Here is a 12698-nt window from a genome sequence, read left to right as displayed (position 1 = left end):
GAAAGATTTAAACCTGAAGTAAAAACCGACTCTTGTCATTTTATTCCAGTTTAACTTACATGTGCAGAGCTGGAGCAATTCGGACCGATGACAACTGTATTGTATTGAAGGTAAGCGAGTCCATTCATTCTCTCTAAAATCGTGACGGTCAGGCAGGCCTAGAAGCGCTGATGATGAATCTGGGTATTCCTGCTTCTTTTTACAGTTATTACGGTATGTGTGCATAGTCTAATAAAATAATATTACATTGTCATGCTTTCTTTCCAGAGGGATGCCCTAGAGATTTTCTTTCTTTTTCCTTTTTTTGGTGCCAGTTCTGGTACTCGAACTCAGGGCCTCGATGCTGTCCCTGAGCTTTTTTATTTTTTTGCTCAAGGCTAGTGCTTTGCCACTTAAGCCACCGCTCCACTGCCAACCTTTTGGTGGGTTTGTTACAAAAAGTCTCAAGGACTTCCCTGCCCGGGCTGGCTTTGCACCGTGACCCTCAGATCTCGGCCTCCCGGGTCTCTCGGGTGACCGGTGGTGAGGCCGCAGCCCCCCCGCCCTTCCCGCTCTTAAACACAGAGTTTGTGTTAAGATAACTTGGTAGGCGCGGTTCACCCCACCCTGCAGCATGCGATTGGTTCAGGAGAACCCCCGATGCCCCGAGAGGCAGGCAGGCGATCGATGGGGGAAGTAGGACTCTCAGTAACACCCCATCGAGTCCGCGCGGCCTCCCCGTGGCCCTCGGCCGGGCTTCGGCCGTCCCTCAAAGCCGCCCCGGCGGATCCGCCCGCGTGTGTTTCAGACGCTGCCCTGTCTGGTTCGGATGTGCAGCAAGGAGCGGCTCCTGGAGGAGCGGGTGGAGGGCGCGGAGACGCTGGCCTACCTGATCGAGCCCGACGTGGAGCTGCAGCGCGTCGCCAGCATCACCGACCACCTCATCGCCATGCTCGCCGACTACTTCAAGTACCCCAGCTCCGTGAGTGCCATCGCCGACATTAAACGGGTGTGTGCTCTTTCCTGTTCAGCAGCATGGCGGGGCGCCCCGCTGCCCCACACCGGCCCCACCCCCCCTTCCGACACAACTGCCACTTACAGCTCAAGAGACTTTTTTTTATTTCAATGATTAATTGGAGGTTAGAGCTTGATGGACTGTGTTGCCGCGGTCCTCAGAGCGCAGGCTCCCGAGAGGCTAGGATGACGGGCGTGGGCCGCCAGCGCCCTTTAAAATAAAAGGGATCTTTTAGCCTGGTTCACGTAGATGCTATTGCTCCGTGGTTTTTACCACTTCCTGTCGGGAGAGTTCTCACTCAGCACACAAACGGGCCAAGGAACCTTGCAATCCTGGCCTGCGAGCAAGGCTCTGAGCGAGCGGAGTCCCTGCTGCCTCATGAGACTCCCATAAGGTCCCCAGGATCAGCGCTGTGATTTCTGGTCTGTGCGCGGAGTGGCCTCATCTCAAGCTCCGCCCTCCAGCCTTCCCGCCACCCTTTCCCACCTCCCCTTTCTCCGTCTCACACCGTGCTTGAGGCCCGCCGGAGGCCAAGGGCAAGAGCACCATTTGACGTCTGGCTGGGACTGCGAAGGACCAGATCACACCAGCTTGTTCTGAAGCAGACGTTGTCTAGAGCTGAAAGATGGTCCTCGAACTTGTTGCTTCTCAGCCTGCTTGCTCTGTCCCTTTCTTGAAGAATGGGCGATGCTGCTGGAACCTTAGTACTCAAGGAGCTCACAGCAGAGCGGGCGCTGGCCTCTTAGCAGCCAGCACTGCTAGGGATTTTCTCTGGCCCCAGGGTCGTGACCTTCCCATGTTCTGAATTCCAAGACACTTCACCCAGCAGGCATGCGATGCAGAAAATAAACTCGCCAGTGCTCTGTCTCAGTAAAGGGCCTGAAATAACCTCTAGTGGCATCCAGTGACATGTCTGCTCTTCCTCAAGTCTTCCTTCCAAGGAGAAGGGATGCCTGGTCTGCGCCCCTCGGGCTGTTTGCTGACAGTGCACGTGGGTATGCAACCACGCACTGGCTGAGGCCTACGGTTACAGCCTGCGTCGCCCGGCCCCTCGAGCCGAGAACGTGCTGATGTGTGTTCACGTGCAGGCCATTCAACCAGAGGATACATGACCTCTGCGGTGAAAGGAGCCTTTCCTTTCCCCTCACCGTAACACATGCTTTTAAAGTAGGACCCCCTGATGCTGCATGTGAGCTCTAGTTTGTTTTGTTTTATCATCTTTAATTTTGGTGGCAAATTATCCAAAGGATTCTGGCTGCCCTGAGTTCAGTGCTCAGTACTGCCAAATAACTTCATGTCACGGCCGAATGTAGTTAACACTTTAAAGGTAGATATTTTAGAACTTACAAAAAGTAAAAAGAGGTATTTGTATATTGGGAGGCTCATCCCATAATCCATCAGTAGAAAACGTTTTGGAATTACCTTTAAGAATGGCCTCCAGGGCTGGGGATATAGCCTAGTGGCAAGAGTGCCTGCCTCAGATACACGAGGCCCTAGGTTCGATTCCCCAGCACCACATATACAGAAAACGGCCAGAAGCGGCGCTGTGGCTCAAGAGGCAGAGTGCTAGCCTTGAGCGGGAAGAAGCCAGGGACAGTGCTCAGGCCCTGAGTCCAAGGCCCAGGACTGGCCAAAAAAAAAAAAAAAGAATGGCCTCCAAAGCCAGGCGCCGGTGGTCCATGCCTGAAATCCTAGCTACTCGGAAGGTTAAGATCTGAGGGTCATGATTCAAAGCCAGCCCAGGTTGAAAAGTCCCCATGAGACTCTTATCTCCAATTAACCACTGAAAAACCAGAAGTGGGACTGTGGCTTAAACTGGTAGAGTGCTAACCTTGAGCAAAAAAAACAAACAAACAAAACCACTCAGAGACAGTGCCCAAGCCCAGAATTCAAGCCCCACGACGACCAAAAAATTATAATTGCCTCCAGAACTACTTCAGCTTTGACTTTATTTTCTATTTTATTGTTTGCGGATAAGCACTTGTTGGATTTAACATTTTCTGACCAGTGGCAGTTCATTTAAAACTCCCTTGGTTAATGAAAGTTATACCAGTCTGGTAGTATTTTTTGTTGTGAGCTCATATGGCCAGTTAGCTCTCTAGGGAGTTTGGAAAGAATGCCTCAAAATGTCTTAAGCTGCGTTTAAACCATTAGGGTGAGAATTTACCAGGAGTTTTCTAAGGCAGCTGCTCCGGGTGCGGTGGCTTGAGCCTGTCATCCTAGCTACTGAGGAGGCTCCGATGTGAGGATGAGGATTTGCAGCCAGCCCGGGCAGCCCCTGAGGCTCTTACCTCCAAGTAAACCCCAACAAAGCCAGAAGCGGCGCTGGAGCAAAAGCGCTCAGGGACAGTGCCCAGGCCCCGAATTCAGCCCCAGGAGCGGCATGAAAATAAAAAAGAAAGGGAGAAAAACAAGAGCGTACCCATTTGATGACTGCATTACAACTTTTAGTTTAAATTTATTTATATCATTGCTATACTTTGTATAATGACTGGCTCACGGGCATTAAAAGGATCCTGAGAACACGCGTGGACGTCACTTGGGTGGTAGTTTGTTGAGGCAGCCCATGTGGCCCTCCGTCTGTGTAACTCGCACCAAGTGGCTCGTGTGGGCCGAGCGTGTTAGTAATTTCCTCAGCACGGACGCACCCTGGCCATAGATCTCAGATAGCGGTACTAGCAGGCGTGACTCCCGCGGGACCGCAGCGCGGTGCGGTCTGTCGTTCAGTAAGCTTTCACAAAGCGTTTCCGTCGCCGAAAGCCATTTTCTAAGTGCGCTCTCGGGCCAGCATTTCTCTTCCCGTCGGGGAAGCCCGCTGAACACCCCGACGTGACAGCCCGCAGCTCAGCCGCGGCACCCGGCGCCCGGGAAGGCCCACGCGGGCCTCCGTGTCCCGCGCACTGCCCCGGGGGGCGTGGAGATCCGAGGGGCAGACGTCCACTTAGCGAGGCTTCGCCGTGTACTGGAGTCGGGCGTCGTGGGGTTCGCGCCCGGCCTCCGTCACCGGCCCCGCCGTGTGGCCTGGCGGGAGGACGCCGCTTCCGGCCCCGCGCGGCCCTGAGCGTGCTCTTTTCCGCCCCGCAGCTGGACCACGACCTGAAGCACGCCCACGAGCTCCGCCAGGCGGCCTTCAAGCTGTACGCCTCCCTGGGCGCCAACGACGAGGACATCCGGAAGAAGGTGAGTGTGGGCGAGGGCCGTCCCCCCGTGCTGACCGCCGGCAGGCAGGGCGCGCCCGCCGCGCCCTGAGCGTCCCGAAGAGACCGCGGCTAGCGCACGCACACGGGCTCACTAAGTGAAGAAGGAGTGGGACCTGGGGGGCCGGCCGTCCTTAGAGCCCAGCGGGGGCGCGGCCGCGCCCGAACGACGGGCCTGCCCCTCGCGCGCGGGCACGGGCGCGCGCCATTAACACGGATTATCGCGTTGCACATCCCTCCTCCTTGCATGTGTTCTGATAAACATCACTCCTAGCACTGTGACGCCGCACGTCCTTGGAAAGACCTAACGCTTAGAATTGTCAATGTGATTTATGGAAATCCCTTCCGATGCCTTGGAGAAGTTCAAACCTTTATTATTATTGTATATTGTTCTTTGATATGTGGCTTAGTTATTTTTTTTTATGTTTGGGGGTTTGTTTGGTGTTTTTTTTTGGTTTTGTTTTGCTTTTTTGGGTTTTGTTTTTGTTTTTTGGGGGGGTTTTTGCTACTGTGCAAGTTTACTGTGAATAAAATCTTGGTGGAATGATGGTTTTATGTTTAGTGAGTGGTCATCTGAATTTTCCAGTTCCCCAAAAACGTGTCACTGCTGTAGGACCCTGGTGCCACTAGTCTAGTCCAACGCTGAGCTCGTAACTAGTTCTCGAGAACCAGGCGAAAAGTAGAATCGGGATACATTTCTGACCTAGCACCTTGCACAAGCCCGAGACTGCTGGAGCTTACCTCCCGAGACATGCCGCACAGGACTGTCAGTCTCCAGGGAGCAAGACCCCCGAGCAGGTGGCAGTATCTGCGAGCACCCCTTTCCTGACCTCCTTCCCCCCCCCCCCCTCCGGCTCTACCAGCTTTTTTTTTTTTTTTAAACAATAACCGCAAAGCATTCGTACCTCCCATCCTTCAGAGATAGTCCTCATGCCCATCGGAAAGGGGAATGTAGAACAACCTTAGGTTTGCTGCAGTCCCGTGGAGCCGAACCACCCTCGAAGTCGTGGCAGAAACAGCAGTAAGGCCAGATGCGTCCGTAGCTGGCTCGCAGTCAGTGCAGAAAAGCACCACTAACCGCCCCCCCCCAGGTGCCCTCCCTGCATGCACCTCAGCCTAGTGCAGCCAGCAGGTGTGATTTTGGTTTGGTTTACGTTTACCCTTTGGGGGGTCGCTTGTTCCCATATAGCCTATAAAAATTACTTTGGACCCCTCTGCGAGGTTTCCCTTCCAGACTGTTCCTTGGAGGCAGATAGACTAGTGTGCGCTACTTGCTGCCTGTGTATCTCAAGCTGGCTGGTGGAGGGGGGCCTGCCACGCGCGCTCCCTTGAGGTGCGCGGCACAGGAGGAGGAACGCAGCCGTAACTAGCGTGTCAGAGCGTGCCCCTTACGCACGCGCACGCCGGCTTGGGCTCGGCCCACCGGGGACAGGCAGCGGCCTCTCGCCACCCTCGTGGCTTGGCCGCAAGGCCGGGGGCGGCACGAACCGGAAGGGAGGTAGCGAGACCCATCAGAGCGGGGGAGGAAGCAGGATGCGCACTTGTACTTGCTTTGTACTCTGTCAATAAACGATTGTTTTGGAATCGATGGCTTAATTTGTGGTATCATGTTCCAGCACTACTTGCAATATACTGTCTAACTGGCAGTCTAATATTAAAGCTTGTGTTCATAATAATGTACAGTTTCCTGGTAAGGTTGACTGTGGATCGTTGCTGTAGAAAGATGACCAATAAAGAATAAGTTATCCTTGTTAATTATAGTTTTTCGTGTGGTCAAGATACTGTGGCTGGCGTTCTTATATCATGGGGATTCTGTAGTGCTTCTAGGAAGGTTTTCAATTTCCGGGGAATTATTTGAATAACTTATTGTTCCAAATGCCTTCCAACGAGAGAAATGATAATGGGGGAAACATTTTGTTAAAAGCTACTTGAAGGGTGCGCTTAGAAGTGGAAAATCCTTATTTTCGATGTATAAGAAGTGATTGTTTTCCCTTTGAATGCCTTTATTATCTTTTGTTGAGATAATTATTTGGATAGATTTTAATTTTGTCCATGACATAATTCTCCTTTATGCCTTTATGCCTTATGGACTTTAGTTACATTCCTCTTTGTGTGTAGTTTCTTAAAAGTAACATGTTTTCCTCTTTTTTTTTTTTTTCATGTATGCTTGTCAAGAGGGAATTTCGGTTCACTGAGTACATGATCTCTGAAAGAAATTTCAGGCACTATAGGCCCCCCCTCCCCCTCCCCCTCCCCCAGAAAACGAAGGGTTTTTTGTATCAGTAGGAAAAGATAAAACGTTCAGTTGTTATAATTTTTTAAGATACAGAAAATAGGAATAGAATTGTTACTAGAGGAACTGAAGTGCCCTCTTGTGGCTAGTTAGGGAAAGGAGAGGGGATAAATAGGAAAACCAAGAGTGGAGAAAATACACACCATATTAAAGAACTAACCTTCTTGCCCTAGAAGTATGTCTCTGTTTCAGAGATTTCTTTTGGGGCTGGGAATGTGGCTTAGCGCTAGAGTGCTCGCCTAGCATGCAGGAAGCCGTGGGTTCCATTCCTCAGCACCACAGACACAGAAAAAGCGTAAAGTGGCGCTGTGGCTCAAGTGGCGGAGTGCTACCCTTGAGCAAAAGGAAGACAGGCACAGTGCCCAGGCCCTGAGTCCAAGCCCCAAGCCCGGGAGAAAAAGAGAGAAATTGCTTTTCCTCTGGATTTTAAAATTTGTTGATCTTGTTCTTGACGTTTGAGAAGGGAATCTCACTCAGCTGCCCAAACTAACCCTGAGCACACAGACTCCAGCGATGCGCTTGCCTCAGCCTTCTAAGTATCTGGAACTACAAGCATGTGCCGCCATGCCAGGCTCTCACAGATTTCTAAAGGCTGTTTGGTCATTTCTTTAGACAAAAGTAAGCCGAAGGCTGACCCCTGACCTCTCGATCAGAGACCAACCATCCGTGCTTTGGAGAATTGTTGGTATATTCTCATTAAAACAAGGCAGCTGGTTCCTAAGAAACAGTCAAGACCAACTCATTTCTATGAGTAAGTGTGGAACTGCAAACCGGGCAGTCACACAAAGGGATATTAACTTAAACGGGCCTGGACGTGTCTGTATCCCACGTACAGCAAAGCAGACAGTTCTGATTCCCAGCCTTGCATCCGTGGTCACTCGGGGGCCTGTGTGGACATTTCTCCACTCCTTGAGAGATGCCGGTCACAAGCAAGCCGGGGAGGGCGGTGCTGCCAGCTTCCTCCGTGACCCGAAGAGGGAGAAGAAGAACCTAAGAGACGAAGGGGGACCGCAGCCTAGCAGCACTTGTAGCCTGGGTGTGAACTTGGGAAGAATTCAGATTGCCTGTAATAATTGGCCTAGCTTCCCACTGGATTGTGGCAGGAAAGGAGCAGATTAGCAGTAACGGGCACCGACCACAGTGCCCAGTGAGCATTGGCGCTCGTCTGTGCCAGGGCAAGTGTCGTTTCCGATGATAGTCTTGACCATGTGTCAGGGTCCAGTTCAACTACTGCCTGTGAGCGGCTGACTGGTGCAGAAGCAGCCATGGCAAACAATCCTGCAGTTTGGAGGCCAGTTAGAAGGAATTGTTACTATGCTGATCGAGGCCTGGTGATCATCCGTTAGATTATTATCATCTAGAATTGTATACTGAAAAACAGTTCTCTTTTATTCATTCCAAGGAACAATTGCAACGTGTCACAAAGTAGAAATGGAAGAAAATGGGCAGTCATATAAATGAAAATGTAAGAGCCTGGCACTGGTGGCTCATGTCTACAGACCTGGGGATCACAGTGCAAAGCAGGAAAGTCCATGCGATCCTTAGCACCATTAACCAGCAAAAAGCTGGCTGTGCAAGTGTAGCTCGAGTGGTAGAGAACCAGCCCTGAGCGAAAAAAAACTAAGGGACGGTGCCCAGGCCCCGATACCGGCAAAGAACACAAAAAAATGTAGAGCATTTGATAAACTAACGAGGATGCTTTTTCCTTTGATAGAGATAAACACATTGCACGTGTGCGATGAAGTACGTTGCCCTGTGCCCCTCTGGGCATCGGCCTTGGGGACAGCTTTCTCTTGCATTTGAGCACTGCTTTCAGCTTAGCGCACCTTGGGTGACCTAGAGTGTAAGCTCCGGGAGGGCAGGGACTTGGCCGCCCATCCACAACGCAGCCCGTGCACAGCTGACTCGGAAGAAGCAAAGCCTGAGTCCAGAGGGTGAAGGAACACAGGCTCAAGGCGGCCCGAGCCACACCACCGCCACCAGCCATTGCTGTACCCTAGAGACGGCCCAGCCTCCCCTAGGCCCTTTCCACGCTAGACCCAGTCTGAAAAGTCAACTCAAAGGAGCCGTGGAGCTCGAAAACCTAGCACTCATAGCAAGCCTTCCTGAGTCCAGTGGGGGGCGGGGAGGGGGGAGAACCGATGAACAGACGTTTGCGGAAGCCGCCCGCAAGTGTCTCGTGGATAGGATCCTTGACTCTGGAACCCTCATGGTTTTGGGCTGGCCTGGGTGCCATCAGGAAAGGGGGGGGGTCAGGGGGGACCCTTCAGAATGCTTAGCTTAATTCCAGTCCACTTGGTAAGAAAGTAGTAGTGGGGGTGTCCCTTCAAGAACCCACAGATGTCGCTTCCTGAGGACCGAGGACGCACCAATCTTTCTAGATTCTCACTGGCTGAAACCTGCCTAGTAGAAGTTTGTTTATACCTTCCTTCCCTCCCCACCCCACCCCCACAATCGGTTTTTTTCAGTACCTAAGCCGTTTCATATTGTTTTAAATGTCTTAAAACCAAAACCAACATAGCCCTCTTCTCCCGTCTCTCAACTCAAGCCGGGCTGGCCGGGCCTTTCTTTCTTTTTTTTTCTTTTTGGCCAGTGCTGGGCCTTGAACTCAGGGCCTGAGCACTGTCCCTGGCTTCCTTTTGCTCAAGGCTAGCACTCTGCCACTTGAGCCACAGTGCCACTTCTGGCCGTTTTCTGTATATGTGATGCTGGGGAATCGAACCTAGGGCCTCATGTATACAAGGCAAGCTCTCTTGCCACTAGGCCATATCCCCAGCCCTGGCCGGGCCTTTCTGATGAGCTGTCTGTCCCCTTTCCCCTGCAAGAGATTGAATGAGAGGTTAAAAGAAAAACCTTTGCTCCAAACAACTTGGTAACGAACAGTAACATACTTGCCTTGACAAGCAGTTACACTCTGTCACCTTCGCGTTGTGATTTATGCAGCATTAACCTTTCTCTCCAGATCATTGAGACTGAAAATATGATGGACCGGATTGTGACTGGCCTGTCTGAGTCTAGTGTCAAGGTGCGGTTAGCTGCCGTCAGGTACGCGCTCTACTCTGTGGCTTCCATCCAAACTCTTTGCCGTGTGTTTAACCCGTTTCCTTTCCGGTCCTTCGCCGAGTAAGTGCACAATGCAAGCATTGCTGGAACGTGTGCTCAGGTGAATTCATGAAGTGTGTGCCCTTCCCTAACAGAACCTAGCATCCAACACCTGGGAAGGGGCTTCAAGTAGTTGACTTAACTGCCCTAGATGTGCTTGCAGTGGACGTTAGTGCTAAGTGGCAAAAGCCGAGCCATGTGTTGGAAATGGGAGTTGGGGCTTCCTGGGAACGCTAATTTCAGGTTATTCTTTGTAGATGTTTGCACAGTTTATCGAGATCTGTACAGCAACTTCGAACCAGTTTCCAGGATCACGCGGTGTGGAAACCTTTAATGAAGGTGAGAAGGACTTCCTCCTTGAGCTGGGCCCTGGTAGCTCACGCCTTGCAATCCTAGCTACCCCGGAGACTGAGATGTGAGGATCGCGGTTCAAAGCCAGCCTGGGCAGGAAAGTCCGTGAGACTCTGGTCTCCAATGAACCTCCAGAAAGCTGGAAGTGGCGCTGCGGCTCAAAACAGTAGAGCCTTGAGCAAAAACAGCTCCGGGACCGTGCCGTAAGCCATGAGAAGGAGCACTGAATCCCGGAGCTGCTCCAGCTGCAGGACGGGTGGGTCCGAGCTGACCTTGTCTGTCCTGATGAGATCAGAAAGGAGACGCGTCCCCTCACCTGAAACCACGGGGCCAGGTTTGGCTCTTCCCCGGGCTTTTCAAGACTTTCTTTGATTCCCCCCCCCCCCCCCGCCCACTTTCTTGTTTCTAGCTTGTTCTTTTTCATAGCAACTCCATCTTGATTTGTTGATAATCTATCCAAGATTTGTTTTGTTTTTTGCCAGTCCTGGGCCTTGAACTCAGGGCCTGAGCACTGTCCCTGGCTTCCTTTTGCTCAAGGCTAGCACTCTGCCACTTGAGCCACAGCGCCACCTCTGGCCTTTTTCTGTATATGTGGTGCTGGGGAATCGAACCCAGGGCTTCATGTATAGGAGGCAAGCACTTTACCACTAGGCCATATCCCCAGCCCGACATTTGGTTTTAATTAGCATTTTTGTGGTAGACTTTTTTTGTTCCTAGTTAGATGAAATCCTCTTTGGTCCGTATTCAACGTCAACTTGGGAATTTCAGTGAAGATCTCACAATGTTGTATGTAAAGATAACTTATTTTTATTTACTCATCTCCAGGATGCCAAACAATTTCTGTTTTTATTCCATAGGTTTTACAGAATGCACCAGATGAAATCCTGGTAGTAGCATCCTCTATGTTATGTAATCTTCTTCTCGAGTTTTCTCCAAGCAAAGAGGTTAGTTCTGATATTCTCTCGTTGCGTATTGCCTAGTCTAGCTAGAGTTTGGTCAAGTGCTTTCTTCTTTTTGTTTTTTCCTTCAAATTTATAGGTTGTCTTTAAGGATTACTTCAGAATTGCTTGATTTGGGGGGAGGGTAGAAATAAGTTATTTATATAAAACTAATCTTATTTGCTTCCTGACCTATATTCATCTGATTGAAAAGCTCTTACAAAGCCAAGCACAGTAGCATGTGCCTGTAGTCCCAGCTCCTCAGGAGGCTGAAATAGGAGGATCCCTTGAGCCTAGGAATTGAAGGCCACCTTGTAAGGGTTCGATTCCTCGGCACCACATAAACAGAAAACGCTGGAAGTGGCGCTGTGGCTCAAGTGATGGAGTGCTAGCCTTGAGCAAAAGAAGCCCGGGAACCATGCCCAGGCCCCGAGTTCAAGTCCCAGGACTGGCAAAAAAAATAAATAAATGAAAGCGTGAACCCAATCTTGATTTGGAAGGGAGAGAAATGCTACAGAAACACTATGGGCCCAATTGACAGCATTGGAATCAGGGCTACAAAAAGTGCTGTTTTAATGTATTGCTGACTTCCCGGAAGTTGGCAGCCATGCAGTGGTTTCCGTGGCAACATCCCGTACGTGGGGAAAGGGGGCTTTATCCGAATGGCGTGGCGGAATGGACGGCGGGGACATGTGTGCAGAATGACAGCCGCTGAAAGCCATCATGGCAAATGGTTACAAAGACCACAACTCGTCCACGTAGCAAGGACGAGGACCACTTTCCAAAGGCCATCTTGAAAGGGACGGCCCTTTTCCTAGGTGTATAGCCTGATTGCCTATGACGTTTCCAGAATCCACCTTGCCACGTGGCCTTTCGACCTCCACAGCTAATGGTAACCGCGACCCTCCAGCCTAGGGTCTGAAGTTGTCAGAAATGGCCAGAAACCCGTTTTTTAGCCACCTACGTGTGCATGATTCGGAAAGCACAACTCCTAGGAAGAGTTCTCAGAGACACACCCCTGAGTTCTGGAGAGCGGGGGTGGGTTTGGAACAGGCAGGTAATGGCGATGTCTCCAGACCCCCCCCCCCCCAATAGAAAGGAAATGACTTGTGTGTGTATTGCCTAATTTGTGAGGGGGAAACCTCTCCTTACCTTCCTCAGACTAACTGAGGGCGGTCTGGCTCCAGCTTTGTATGTACGGAAGAGAAGCCACGCGTAGACACTTCTAGCTCGCCAGTCTGATTTTAAAGCTATTGTCTGCTTTGCTTTCTTTCAACCACAGCCAATTCTAGAATCGGGAGCTGTGGAACTACTTTGTGGATTAACCCAGAGTGAAAATCCTGCTTTACGAGTGAATGGAATTTGGGCCTTAATGGTACGTTTTTACCCTTCTTAAAAGTCACAGTTTACAAAGGAAGTAAGAGTACTGTCTAAGTTAGTGCTTCATTTGAAATGCCTGGAACTTTTTTTTTTTTTTTTTTGCTAGTCCTATGGCTTGAACTCAGGTCCTGGGCACTGTCCCTGAGCTTCTTTTTGCTCAAGGCTAGCACTCTACCACTTGAGCCACAGCGCCACTTCTGGCCTTTTCTGTGTATGTGGTGCTGAGGACTCGAACCCAGGGCTTCAAGCATGCTAGGCGAGCACTCTGCCACTAGGTCACAGTCCCAGCCCCTGGAACATTCTTAAAAAAAAAAAAGCCTCAGCCAGAGCCTTGCCCTGCCGTTCTGGGAAAAGGGAACAGCTGTCTTAATTCCCGACCAGGCTTTGTTCCGAACATCCCGGTATTCGGGTATTCCTAGAGAGCTGCCGGCTTTGTAGAGAAA

At 51.0% G+C, this 12698-nt stretch overlaps 1 protein-coding gene across 3 annotated transcripts in view; it reads left to right on the top strand.

Moving 5' to 3' along the window:
* The window catches only part of Armc8 (armadillo repeat containing 8), a 41536-nt gene that overhangs the window by 22418 nt on the left and 6420 nt on the right, over positions 1-12698 (top strand). For 2 of the 3 annotated variants that reach the window (XM_048334975.1, XM_048334977.1), the window contains 7 exons: positions 50-110; positions 788-988; positions 4079-4174; positions 9447-9529; positions 9844-9925; positions 10795-10881; positions 12158-12250. In XM_048334975.1, the coding sequence (XP_048190932.1) occupies positions 50-110; positions 788-988; positions 4079-4174; positions 9447-9529; positions 9844-9925; positions 10795-10881; positions 12158-12250 (703 nt within the window). The remainder of the gene's footprint in view (positions 1-49; positions 111-787; positions 989-4078; positions 4175-9446; positions 9530-9843; positions 9926-10794; positions 10882-12157; positions 12251-12698) is intronic. The other variant, XM_048334976.1, reaches the window with a different exon arrangement.

The sequence above is a fragment of the Perognathus longimembris genome, chromosome 26 (assembly GCF_023159225.1).
Source record: "Perognathus longimembris pacificus isolate PPM17 chromosome 26, ASM2315922v1, whole genome shotgun sequence".
NCBI classification, from domain to species: Eukaryota; Metazoa; Chordata; class Mammalia; order Rodentia; family Heteromyidae; genus Perognathus; species Perognathus longimembris.
Note: the sequence above shows the minus strand (reverse complement) of the source record. Positions and strands in the feature narration are given on the sequence as shown.